The sequence below is a fragment of the Gossypium arboreum genome, chromosome 11 (assembly GCF_025698485.1).
Source record: "Gossypium arboreum isolate Shixiya-1 chromosome 11, ASM2569848v2, whole genome shotgun sequence".
Classification (NCBI taxonomy): Eukaryota; Viridiplantae; Streptophyta; class Magnoliopsida; order Malvales; family Malvaceae; genus Gossypium; species Gossypium arboreum.
Genome location: NC_069080.1, coordinates 23,734,021 through 23,746,894, shown reverse-complemented (window position 1 = coordinate 23,746,894; position 12,874 = coordinate 23,734,021). Strand labels below are relative to the sequence as shown.

At 35.0% G+C, this 12,874-nt stretch overlaps 3 protein-coding genes across 6 annotated transcripts; 1 reads left to right on the top strand and 2 right to left on the bottom strand.

Annotated features, from left to right (window-relative positions):
* Positions 1-3,223: 3,223 nt before the first annotated feature.
* LOC108466002 (transmembrane 9 superfamily member 4-like) lies at positions 3,224-6,885 on the top strand. Of its 3 annotated transcripts, XM_017766377.2 has the most exons (8): positions 3,226-3,753; positions 3,836-3,876; positions 3,953-4,529; positions 4,611-4,748; positions 4,837-4,993; positions 5,544-6,028; positions 6,305-6,552; positions 6,650-6,885. In XM_017766377.2, the coding sequence occupies exons 1-7, from the start codon at positions 3,602-3,604 to the stop codon at positions 6,522-6,524; spliced, it is 1,770 nt and encodes a 589-aa protein (XP_017621866.1). In that variant the 5' UTR covers positions 3,226-3,601; the 3' UTR covers positions 6,525-6,552; positions 6,650-6,885. The 3 variants fall into 3 exon arrangements, with proteins under 3 accessions (XP_052877175.1, XP_017621866.1, XP_017621865.1); XM_053021215.1 differs by lacking the exon at positions 6,650-6,885 and having other exon boundaries at positions 3,224-3,753; positions 5,544-6,083; positions 6,305-6,444; XM_017766376.2 differs by having other exon boundaries at positions 6,305-6,885.
* A 252-nt stretch (positions 6,886-7,137) lies between these two features.
* LOC108466004 (uncharacterized) lies at positions 7,138-8,750 on the bottom strand. The gene is made up of 3 exons (XM_017766378.2): positions 8,300-8,750; positions 7,946-8,183; positions 7,138-7,473 (listed from the first exon to the last, which is right to left on the bottom strand). The coding sequence occupies exons 1-3, from the start codon at positions 8,561-8,563 to the stop codon at positions 7,343-7,345; spliced, it is 633 nt and encodes a 210-aa protein (XP_017621867.2). The 5' UTR covers positions 8,564-8,750; the 3' UTR covers positions 7,138-7,342.
* A 352-nt stretch (positions 8,751-9,102) lies between these two features.
* On the bottom strand, positions 9,103-11,609 carry LOC108466008 (gluconokinase). Of its 2 annotated transcripts, XM_017766383.2 has the most exons (6): positions 11,557-11,609; positions 11,341-11,424; positions 11,124-11,180; positions 10,999-11,041; positions 9,766-9,845; positions 9,103-9,639 (listed from the first exon to the last, which is right to left on the bottom strand). In XM_017766383.2, the coding sequence occupies exons 3-6, from the start codon at positions 11,140-11,142 to the stop codon at positions 9,200-9,202; spliced, it is 582 nt and encodes a 193-aa protein (XP_017621872.1). In that variant the 5' UTR covers positions 11,143-11,180; positions 11,341-11,424; positions 11,557-11,609; the 3' UTR covers positions 9,103-9,199. The 2 variants fall into 2 exon arrangements, with proteins under 2 accessions (XP_017621872.1, XP_017621873.1); XM_017766384.2 differs by lacking the exon at positions 11,557-11,609 and having other exon boundaries at positions 11,124-11,177; positions 11,341-11,535.
* Positions 11,610-12,874: the final 1,265 nt, after the last annotated feature.

Sequence of the window (12,874 nt, the reverse complement as noted above, 5' to 3'; positions counted from 1 at the left end):
TAACTTATATTAAATTTACTTGGTTAAAAGAAACCTTCCAGCATCTTCCAAGCAGTCTAACACAGATGGACATTATCTATGCTGCAAGAGCATTCATTCTTCAACTTATAGGTGGGATACTGTTGTTGGACAGCAATCAAACTAAAGTCTCAATAATGTATCTCCTCTTATTAGAGGATCTCGAGCTTGCTGAAAGATTTAGTTGGGGCTCTACAGTGTTAGCATGCTTATACCGCGAGCTTTGTCGAGTGGCAAAGCCGCCTATGAAATCAATGGCTGGATGTTGCCTTCTATTGCAGTCTTGGGCATTATACCGAATGCCATTTCTAGCATCAGTAAGCCACAAACCATATGTGTGGCCACTCGTTAATAGGTAAATATATAGTTCAATTTTGCCATATATTTTTTAATTACATACTATAGTATACTAATTTTTTGCATGGAAAAAATAATCTAATAATTTTTTCCTTTTTTTAGATTGGTAACTATACCGGGAATCGGGCGTATGTTCACCGTACCTATGTACCGTATGATGATAAAGACTCATTCCGAGGATGCCGTAAAATACTATTCCAAATATTTATTTTTTAAATACAATAATTGTACAAGAAAAAAATTAAATAATAATGTGTTGTCTATATTATGCAGTTTATATGGATGTTTTATGATGAGGAAGATATCGCGGTGCTCATACCATCATGGGTTTTCAAGCAGCAACAGCTGTTCGTGTCAAATGTACAGTTGATTCATTTCTATATGATGAAGTGTCACGATAGAGGTCGGGTTTTGAGGCAGTTCGGTTGCGCACATCTTATTCCGAACCCTCCCGTCGACATCAAAAAAGTCCACCAAATGGACAAAAAGGGTTCGGGTCGAAACGCTTTAAATTGGGCGCAAAAACATGAACCGTATATCTTTCTGTGGAATCAGCGACATTAGAAGCGCCCTTCCTTGTATGTCTTAGAGGGAAGCTTCTCTCCTACGCCCGAGTCCGCAGCATGGTATATGGCACACCGGAAACCCTTTATATTCCAAGGTCATTACATGCTGATCCAAAGAGACGTGCAACTAGAATTTTCTCGATGGCAACAAAGGAACGCACAACTGCGCAGTAACCAAATTCCGCCATTCGGGAACATCGAGTCAGATACTACCTTGGACCCCGATCTCGAGCTCCAATATGAAGCATCCGGCTCATCATCACACCATCTGAATCCAGATTCGCTGCAAGAAATTCCTCCATCATTCAAGGATATTTTTGGTGATGACTTAGAGCCTCAACATTCGACACGATTCGAATGGTCCTCATACCACCAGAAGCTCCGTCTCGAAACACGTACACCCACCACTGAAGATATTTTTCCATCGGCACCTCCGGTCATTCAATACCCATTAACTCCCGATTATGGTGTATATGGTTATTCTACTTTTCTAAGTACAGCGGACGGGACATCGAAGGCCGGACCGAACAATTATCAAATGCCTGAGCAAGGTACATGGCATCACCGACGGAGGCATCCAGACCGTTACACGCCACCGCCGAGGACGTCGCTGAGATCGCGACAATTTTAAATTTTTTCTGTTAATTTTTACTTTATTTTAAAATTATTCTGTAAATATTTATTTTATTGTTAAATTATTTTTTAATATTAATTTAATTTCTCTAAAATAATTATTTGTTTGAATAAATAACTTCAAATATTTTAAAAAATTGAATAAGTAATAGTACACAACAAATTAAATTTATATACACAATAAAATACAATCATTCTACAATATTAATACAAAATAATATGCACTATATTAAATTTAAACATCCAACTAACTACAAACAGATGGGTAAAATTAATATACAAAAATTTTAAATTCAAATTATATATATTACAGATTAAATTAAATTTACAGATACAAAAAATACAAACATTCTAAGAAATTAATACACCAAAATATAAAATGAAACCTTAAATCCTAAACAACTATATTAAATTTACAGATATAAAAAATGCAAACATTCTTAAGAAATAATACAATTATTTTCAATAGTAGTTTCTTCCCAATTAATCATCTTTTGCTTGAATCAGGTCTACGTTGTATCAGTACAGGATAATTGGTTAGTTGAAACGGTCAGCAAAATTAAAAAGAAACAGAAAACCAACTGCATGAACCAAGGGTAAATATAACTTCTTAAAAGCTCTAGACCCTTTCTTCTTCCATCGTCCCGTGAGATACCTTTGCATGGAGACTCTACCAACTGATTCCAACCACAACCTAGTTGTGGAATAAACGCTATTGCACCATAGATAATGTCCATTTGCGTTGGACATCTCGATTAGCCATCTATGACACAAAAAATCATCTAACTCTTAATGGCATAACCTTTAGAGTTGACATGATAGTATATAATTCAACTCCGTTAAAACATGACAGTATAAAATTCAACCCTGAAATATGGTTGTAAACTACGAAAAACTCCCATTTACAATCCACTACAAAAAAACTCATTTGATGATTTACTACAAAACACTCTCATTTTGATGGCTCTCTCAAAATTTTTTTTCTCATTCCATTTACAATATCAGAACCCAAACCACCCACTATATATAATATTTGGTGCTGGCCATTATATGCCCGGCACCAAAAAATTTTTTTTTACTAGTCTTGTGCCGGTCAATACATGACTAGCACCCAAAAATTTAAATTTTTTTTATTAGTCTGGTGTCGGCCATTAGAAGGCCAGAAGCCAATTTTTTTTTCGTACCTGGTGCTGGCCATTAGAAAGCCAGAACTAAAAAAAATTGCATTGGGACAGGAAAAAGGTCCCTGGTGCCGGCCATTAGAAGCCCAGTACCAATTTTTTTTGTGTCTGATGCTGGCGATTAGAAGGCCAGAATCAATTTTTTTTTTTAAATACTGGTAGTCTGGTGCCGGCCATTAAAAGGCCAGAACCAATTTTTTTTAAATACTGGTATTTTTATATACCAGTATAATACGATTTTAAAAAAAATACCCTGATGCCGGCCATTGGAAGGCTAGAGCTAAAAAATTCAATTTTTTAAAGCCTGACAGAGTCATCAGACAATCATAGGATTAAAATACCAGGTGGTGCCAGCTATTAGAAGGCCAAAACCTTATTTTATTGTTCATTTCAAGTTATTTTAATGATTATTTTTTAATCTGAATCATTTTTATAAATATCAATTTTTTTTGGATTAGTTGGGTCAAATAGCCACAAACTGCAATGTAATTGGACTCAACTAGTTTTAGAGTATCAATGTTCCAATCTCACAGGAGACGAGTCTTGGCATTAAACTTGGCCTGAAATCTTCCCCTACATTTGATGATTGAGATGCTTCTTCGTCTCTTACACTGTCAAAGTCAAGTAAACGGATTGTTTTTTTAATCCCCTTCTTCTCCCACCAATCTTCTATATTTATAATATACCACCGACACCATTTCTCCTCCTCCTGGGAAACTGGTTGTTAAGTCATTATCATATAAAGTAAACTCACTCGTCTTTATGTCACGACTTGGTCTTCCTTTTTAGAAATTAGAATACAACTGGTTCCCCTTCCTCTCTTCGAATCGTTTTTGCAGTGAGGGAATGGAGAGAATGAGGGCGTGTTTGGTTGCAGTGGCCCTTGCGAGCCTATGCTGCGTAGCGCATGTGAGATCCAGTGCCTCTGATCATCGTTACAAAGCTGGAGATGAAGTCCCTCTTTATGCTAATAAAGTCGGTCCCTTCGGCAATCCCAGGTGTCCCTTCTTTCCATTTTTCTCAATTTCTCGATTTTACAGTTTTTTATTTCCTTTAACCTATTTTCTCTTTCATTAACAGCGAGACATACCGTTACTTCGATTTTCCATTCTGTTCCTCAGGTTCGTTTCTGTTTGTTTGGTCGTTTTTGGTCTTTTTTTAAGGGAGTTTAAGATGAATTGAGATTGTGCTGTGCAGTCCCCCTGAAGGAGAAGAAGGAAGCTTTTGGCGAAGTATTGAATGGGGATCGGCTAGTGAGTGGCCCTTACAGAATTGACTTTTTGAGAGAGAAAGATGCTGAGATTGCTTGCAAAAGGAAGCTTTCAAAGGAAGAAGTTGCCAGGTTCAGAAACGCCATCTCTAAAGATTATTACTTCCAAATGTACTTCGACGACCTTCCGTTTTGGGGCTTCTTTGGCAAAGTTGATAACGTAGGCAAGGCCGATCCAAGCGATTGCAAATATTATCTCTATAAGCATCTCGTATTCGAGATATTTTACAATAAGGACCGTGTTATCGAGATTAATGTCAGAATTGATCCACGCGCGGTTGTCGATGTCACCGGAGACGAACCTGTTGATGTGGATTTCATGTACACCGTTAAATGGAAGGAAATAGACGTCCCTTTTGAGAAACGGCTGGATAAGTACAAGTCGTCTTCTTCCTTGCGGCAAATCCAGTGGTTCTCAACCCTTAATTCATGTGTCACCCTTTTGTTATTGACCGCTTTCCTCGCCACCATTCTCATGCGAATCCTTAAGAATGATTTCATTAAGTAAGAATAAAATTTCTCTGTTTTGATGCATGAAAATCCACATTTAATTCAAATTACACGGTTTTATATATCGGTTAAAAGGTATGCACATGATGAGGAATCAGCGGATCAGGAGGAGGAGACTGGGTGGAAGAGCATTCATGGTGATGTCTTCAGGTATCCGAAGCATAAGTCTCTGTTTGCAGCAGCTATTGGTTGTGGCACCCAGCTCTTTTCTATGTGAGTGTATTGACCTTCGATTTACAGTTATTTTTGGCTTCTTGTTTATGAGCAATCTAGTGACTGGCTTATTTGCATCATCTTCCAGTACAATTTTCATTTTTATCCTTGCTGTAGTTGGGGTCTTTTATCCATATAATCGAGGAGGTTTGTTGACTGCTTTGGTAGTCATTTATGCCCTTACATCTGGAATTGCTGGCTACACTGCAGCTTCTTTCTATTGTCAGCTAGAAGGAACAAATTGGGTATGTAATACTAGTCTTTGTTCCTTTTTCAATCTAGTAACTGTTTAGTAGTGTTGGGTATGTGAAATTTTCTCATATCGATTGTCCAATACCGAATACGAATTTAAATAATGTAGATATTTATTAGTTAAAATCTGAACTCACAAATTTACCAAATATAACTCCAAAACTGAAACAATTGGGAATAAGCAAATGTAATCAATGCATAATAAGCCTAAAAAACCTATTTCTACATGCACTGACATTTACCTCATAAAATGGTCTTTCTTCCAAATTGAATGTTCATCGTACTATTTTAGCATGTTTCAAAATGCTGTTCACTCCCCCAAAATGGATAAAAAAGCTTTTGTAATGTTCATTGGAATACTTTGGATGGGGTAACTCTTGCCTTTATCTTAATACCATCCACTCTTTCCTGCTGAATCTCAATGATAGCAAGTAGGAGCTTAGAACCAAAGCATGTTACCCTCATTTTAGAATGGTGACTAAAATGTGAATATCTTTTTTTTTGGTCAATTATAATGTCTATTTCTACACTTTTTCATGGCAGGTGAGAAACTTATTACTAACAGGAAGCTTGCTTTGTGGACCACTTTTTGTCACATTTTGCTTTCTTAACACTGTCGCGGTTGCTTATAAAGTCACTGCAGCATTGCCATTTGGAACCATTGTGGTGATTTTTCTCATATGGGCTCTGGTCTCGACTCCTTTATTAGTATTAGGAGGTATTGCTGGAAAGGATAGCAAGGCAGAGTTCCAAGCCCCATGTCGGACCACAAAATGTCCTAGAGATATCCCGCCGTTACCTTGGTATCAGAAAACTCTTCCTCAGATGGCAATGGCGGGATTGTTGCCATTCAGTGCCATCTATATTGAAATTTACTACTTATTTGCCAGTGTGTGGGGACATAGAATCTACACGACATACGTCATCCTGTTTATTGTCTTTATCATTCTCTTAATCATCACTGCTTTTATTACCGTGGCTTTGACTTATTTTCAACTTGCTGCTGAAGACCATGGATGGTGGTGGAGGTATGCTGTTTTTGGCTCCTGATTTGCATATATAAAGAAACCCATGCATTTACAAGTGGGTACAAAGCCATGTTTGAAGAATATTTTTAAATTCCCTTCTTGTTTTGATGAGCTCAAGTACTCTTTGGTTGCTTGTTTGTTGGATAATTTCTAGTGTTATTAATATGAATTATTTTGATGATTCACTGATATTCAACATTCATATAGCATCTCAGGGTGCCACTGTTTTCATTAATCAGTTGGTCTTAACTAACATTCTCTTCGTTGGCATGTTAGGTCCTTCCTCTGTGGTGGGTCAACTGGGTTGTTCATGTATGCCTACTGTTTCTATTTCTACAGTGCCCAATCAGACATGTCAGGCCTCATGCAAACCTCATTCTTCTTTGGATACATGGCTTGCATTTGCTATGGCTTCTTCCTCATGCTTGGGGCCATTGGCTTCTGTGCATCTCTATTCTTTGTTCGTCACATCTATCGCTCTATCAAGTGCGAGTAGAGGAATTCTTAAAGTTTGTTTATAAGAGGTAATTCTAATTATGTTTGCTTAATAATTGGAAGCAATGGCATAGTTTGTGGAAAGATTTCATGATAACTGTCAGTAGCCATTTTCGAATCACATAGGGAGAAGATTGGGACATTGTGCTCTGCCTCAAAGCAGCAGTGAAAGCGCATATGTGTGCTTGGGACAGGTATTGAATTGCTATTGCAATGTCTTGTGAAAAAGCAAATCATCTTTGTTTGTTACTTTTTCTCAGAAACTTGTAATTTTCTCAGTACATCGACTAAAATTATCCCATTTCCATTTTTGCATGTTACATATTTTGTTATACGAAATTATATACAAAAGTTTAAGGAAATCTCTGCAGACCTTGATTTGGAATTAAGCTTACCTAGCAAATCTATGCAGACATATTGAATGGGTAATGCACAAATTGAGGAAGCATAATAAAACTAGTGTACGCTAAGAAAGATCAAATTTGCTCAGGATAGTGATAGCAGATCTTCCTCCTAACCTATGTATGGGTGTCTTATAGACCCAACAATATTAAAATCTAAGTCGTTAAAATAGAGTAACAAAATTGAATATTGAGATAATGACAAAAGCTGCCTTGGATCCAAACATCTTCATATTTCTCAATCTAATCTATGAACAAGCAACACCATCTCACCCGCATATACAAGCACCAAAATGGTCAAAAACATAAGCACAAGATAAAAATTATACATATACTGAAGCATCTAGGATTTCTTAAAAGACAAAAGCATTTGAATCTGAAACTCTGTCCACTTACTTCCAGTCGTGTAGTGTTCCAGTTAGTCAATACGGGCATGCTCTGCAGAAAAGTAAGCTGAAACAACTGATCCAGTCTTGCTCAATGACTGCTTGGCAAATCCCACACTTTTCCTAGTACCCAACCATATGGCCCAAAAGAATCCAACCCAACCTGATTCATATTGAAAATATGTCAGTTCAAATCCCCCAGTCCAGGCCGTTCAAGTTGCAAAATAAGAAAAGCCTAAACACTATTCATGTGTGAAGAATTAGCCATAAACAAAAAAAATTAGGTGTACTTAGTTAAGCAAAAAAGTGAAAGAAAGAGAGCAACTTATGGGCCCTGATAACTTTTGCTTTCCAGTTTTAATACATCTTAACATTTTCTCTGTCTTTGGGGTATTGCAGCACCACAAAGATGCTTAATTTGGCCTAACATATATAATATCAAGCAAATTCTAGCAACTTAATTTGGCTTACAATCTAAGACAACCCTAAATGAAGGCATAAACAAAAATGATTCATCATGTTGTGGTTTTGTAAGGCAAGCAATAGCATAGCAAAAAAGTTGGATGTCATAAACAGAAAGAACAAAATCGAATGAAACAAAAGTAAGCAAAGACATGGTTGGAGAGATATAATACCTGCAGCTATCATAGCAGCAAAAATTGCTGAAATCGTCGCAATAGAAATAACGAATGCAGCAATTGACATGGCCCCAATATAAATAGCTGTTACACATGCAAGGGAAAAGAACAAGAAGCCTCCCGCAGCTGCCAAAGAGATGAGAAGAGAGACAATAATGGCATTGACGGTCGCTACCAGAAATATAAGCATAAAGATAAGCAACCCTGTCAATGCAAGAAAAGCAACGGACCCAATCTGCACAAGATTTGTTGGTCAGAGAAAGAGAATCAAAGTGATTAAAACCCAAAAACAGAAATTAAGAATGGGCTAATAATAATTTTATCAAATTTAAAGCAGGGCGATAACATTACAGAAATGACGAGGAGAGCACGGAGGGGGCTGCCTCGACGAGTCCACCGCAGGAGGGTTTGGCCAGTGTTTCTAGAGGCTTCGCCGAGACGAGGCCCGTTCTCGGAAACGGATATCTTGATCCGCTGCAGCAACGGGGCTGATTCCGTCGACGATGCATCGGGTAAGATCATCGAAACCGAACGGTGGAGAACATCATAGAGCGTTTCTTCCTTATGGACGCGCTGGTTTTCGTTTAGGGTGACGCCGTTCGTTTGGTCCGCCATGGCGGATTTGCTATTATTTACTTCAAGTTGAAGATTGACGAAGGAGAATAGAATAGAATTAGGATTGTCGGTCGCTAGAATTTGATTTTCGGAGTACCAAAGAAAAAACCTCCAATGGCGGATTATCCGTCTGGTCTGGTAGTTTGAAGAATCGACTTTGAATAAAATAAATTTTAACTTATATCGGTTTCAACGATCTATATTACAATCGGGTAAAGTACACCCGGGATCACTCAACTATTAGCGATTTTACATTTTGGTCACTCAATTTTAAAAGATTGCAAATTGGTAACTGAACTATTGGAAAACTATCATTTAAGTCACTATTCATTATAGGGCAAATTATACCCAAATTGTAAACTTACCTATCCCCATATATGACGCCTGTTAGCAACTTAAGAGGCTAGTGACCAACAGTAACTATCGAGAAAATTGTGAACTTACTAATAGTTGAGATTCAATGTTTTTACAAGTATTGTGGATGGAGAGGGCGCCTTTCACCTGTATAGGGTTTGATCTTCCTCAACGTTAAGATGGTCTTCTTTGAATATAAAATACCATGGATTATTACTGCTCAGATAAATTACATTTGATAAAACACTGAAGCAATTGCTATTCGAGAAATCATAAATTGCTTTAACAATCCCTATTCCCAGTGGTTTGTTCAAAATCAGAGAACAAAAATGTTTGTATTTTGCTTACAATGATTAAAGGGCTTAAGGTGGCATCAACTTTAAATATCCCCTCACCTTCATCTATGTTAAGCGACTCTAGTTGTGATTGCAGAAGTGTGGCCGGCATGAAATGCTTCCCTTCTGCAGCTCGTTTCTCGAGACGAGCGGCAAGAACATCGGCCTTGGCATCCAAAAGAACAAACTGCACCCTACTAGCATAGCTCCCATGCACATAATCAGCATCAGCGGATCTTAGAATTTCTCTGTAATGTTTCTGCAGTGAAGAACACCCGAGTATCACAGTTTTTCCATTGTCTAACTTATCTTTTAGAACACCCCGTAGCGTTTCTAGCCATGGAATACGATCCTCATCTGAGAGGGGAATACCTTGGCTCATCTTTTCTGTGTATTTAAATGAATAGCAAATGTTAAAGACAAACAAATTTTAAATAATATTTATAATATATATAAAGAGAGAAAAACTGCGAATTCATGCTCAATAGCCATGTCTATATCTCTATTGCTTACCTTTATTTGATAGTGGATGGAAATCATCAGCATCAAGAAAGCTACAGTTCAAAACTTTGGCCAACATGTCACCTATTGTGCTGGTTATACACAAAAGTAGAAGAGCATGAGTACGGTGATCTTACTGTTACCTTTATACTATATCTATCCTACTCGGACATAGGTGCGAAAGACCCTAATCATGCCATAAAAAATAACATCAATGTATATATACTACATATGAATTACAAGCATTATAAAAAAACGCCATAGGAGAATCAAGTGCAAAGAAGAGCCATATCACAAAATAATCATACAACTTCTAGAAAAGTTCTATTTGAAAGACTAATGACTCAAAGCAAAACTTCTATACTATGTCAAATGTTCACATGTCATTCTCTATCAATAACATGTTAGACCCTCTAAACATACTGAGAAATTTTACCAAAAGTGAAATCCACATGATCACTTCAACTCCTATGAAAAGTAACTTAAAGACCATGATTGCTAAAATCTCAAAAACCCCATAGTTACTAATAATAATATGGTGATAGAATTATGGGTGACATTTATGCCATTCTAGATCTGTATCTTAAGATGCACGAAACATTCTCATAAGCTTTTATCAAGGATGGAAATAGACAATTGTTCACCTCGTAATGGTTAACTATTATTACCAAGAGATGCCTATCAGGAAATATCAAAAGGGTATCTTGAAGGGTCGTGCTCAGCAATGACTATGTTGTTGTTATTCGGATGATCGCAAGTATCCATGAATAATTAACAAGAGTCTGTCTTCCTCCCCTTTAATGTACTATTTCCATACATCCCCTTTCTATGTTATTGCAGAAACAAATTTCAAATGGATCCCCAAAACTAATTCTACTTTGGCCTTAGAAAATAAATCAATTTTAAACATAACTATACAGAAGAAAAAGACGGCTTAAAGTTAGTAGAAAGGTATAATTCCTGAAAAAAATTGTAAAATTGGACTAAGAGTATAAAGTTACCATAGTATTATGATCAGAAACATTCATTTCGTGAAGGACAACAAACTTATGGCATGATGATAGTTTTGATGATATTTGAAGATAAATGGAGTACAAAATTATGACTAAATCAATGGATATCTTTTCCTTTTCCACATATATTGAGGGAAAAAAATTGAAAAAGATTTTAATAATTGCTAGGTTCAGCTTTCAATTATGAATGAGAAATTACAGAGCAAAAACAAAGGGAGAAAAAGGGGCTTACGATTTGCCAGCGCCACTAACGCCCATAATCACAACAACTCTTCCTACAAAAAGAGAAAGAAAGGAAACATAAACAAATGTATAAAAAGAAAAGAAAATACAAGGCAAATATGAGCTGAATGTTACCTTTGTGATCAAAAGCCATATTAAGTCAAAGATAAGATACTATATTTTCCTTCACTGCTGCAATTCAGCAATAGGAGATGAAATCAATAAACTATATTTTGAGTCAGAAATAAAATCCAAAGACAAGCTGAACGAAGGGAAGAGACGATTAAAATAAAACAAGTAAAGAAGTAGAATATAATAGTCGTGAAAAACAAAGTGGTCCATGCATTTGAACCTAAGTCAACTCCCGATTGCGATCCACCAAGACTAGAAACAGAGCTCCTAATACCCAGAAAATATGGGAGTTGGTCTTGCAATGCTGTTCGAATAAAGCTCAATTAGAGAAATATGGTGGAAAACTAAATAAACAATGGAAAGGAAAAAAACAAGAAAGAAAAAAGCAAACAAGGAAGAGGCAGGTGGAAAGATATTAGTTGAGAAATTAGCTTACCCGCTACAAATGCCCAAATGGAGTACTCGCGGGTTGGTAGTAATTATTTTAAGAAAAATACCTAATTTTTTAGTAATACTATAATTATTTTTTAATACACCTTATATTTTTAAAGGAAATGATATGAAATCTTGAAAATAAATTATTAGAAGGGATAAATATCAACTTGAATATAAACAAATATGATATGTATAAAATAAATTATTTAAATATATATTTTTTAAAAATCATTAAAAATTATTTAATATTAGATTATCGCACAATTGGGTTAAAAAGTTATATAAAAATATATTTATAAAAATTATGTAAAAAATAATTTATTGAAATGTCGTATTGAAGATTACAGTTTTCTTATACTTTTGAAAGATAACAACACCCTTATAAATATTTATTACTTTGAAAAATAATGAGATTTGAGTAATTTTTAACTGAATTGATATCTAATTATGTCATATGATTATATGGTGGAAATTTTTATATATTAAATGTTTTTTGCTTAAATATCAAATGAATCATTCGTTCAAATAATAAATTTAAATGTTTAACATTCATTATGTTACAAGTTGAAATTTCATTATATAATTTTTTAGATTTTATATCAAATATAAAAGATAAAACACCTGCAAGGTAATATTTATTACTTTGTAAAATAGTGGGTTTTAGGTAATTTTCTAATTGATTTGGGAATCGATTATGGCACGTTGATGATGTAGTTGAAATAAAATTTATGTATTAAATATTTATTAAAATTTTGTATAAAAATCAAATGAAACTTTGGTTGAATTGATAAAATTAAATGTTTAAAATTCATTGTGTCTCAAATTCAAATCTCACTGTGATAGAGGTTTATTGATTTTATATAAAATGATAAGACAAAAACACTCGATAATAATAAAACTTATTTTTTCATAAAATATATATATAACTTACTTTTGTATATAAAAGGGTACTTTAGTAATTTTCTAATTGAGTTGACGCTCAATTAACTTGTGACACGAACACAAACACGTTGATAATAATATATATATTTTGTGAAAGATAATAATATAATTTGCTTTGTATATAAAATGTATTTTAGTAATATCTCAACTAAATTGACGCTTGATTGACTCGTGATACTGACTTAGTTAGTAACTTAAATATAAGATAGATATAGATACTGCAAATGGAGTCTTCAAATTTTACATATTTAAAATTGACATATCACGTTTAAGATGTAATGAAAAATAAAATAAAAATAAATGTAAAGGGATAAGTTTTGGACAAATTAGAAATTATCATATGAAATTATTGTTTATGTCTAACTAAATTTAAATCC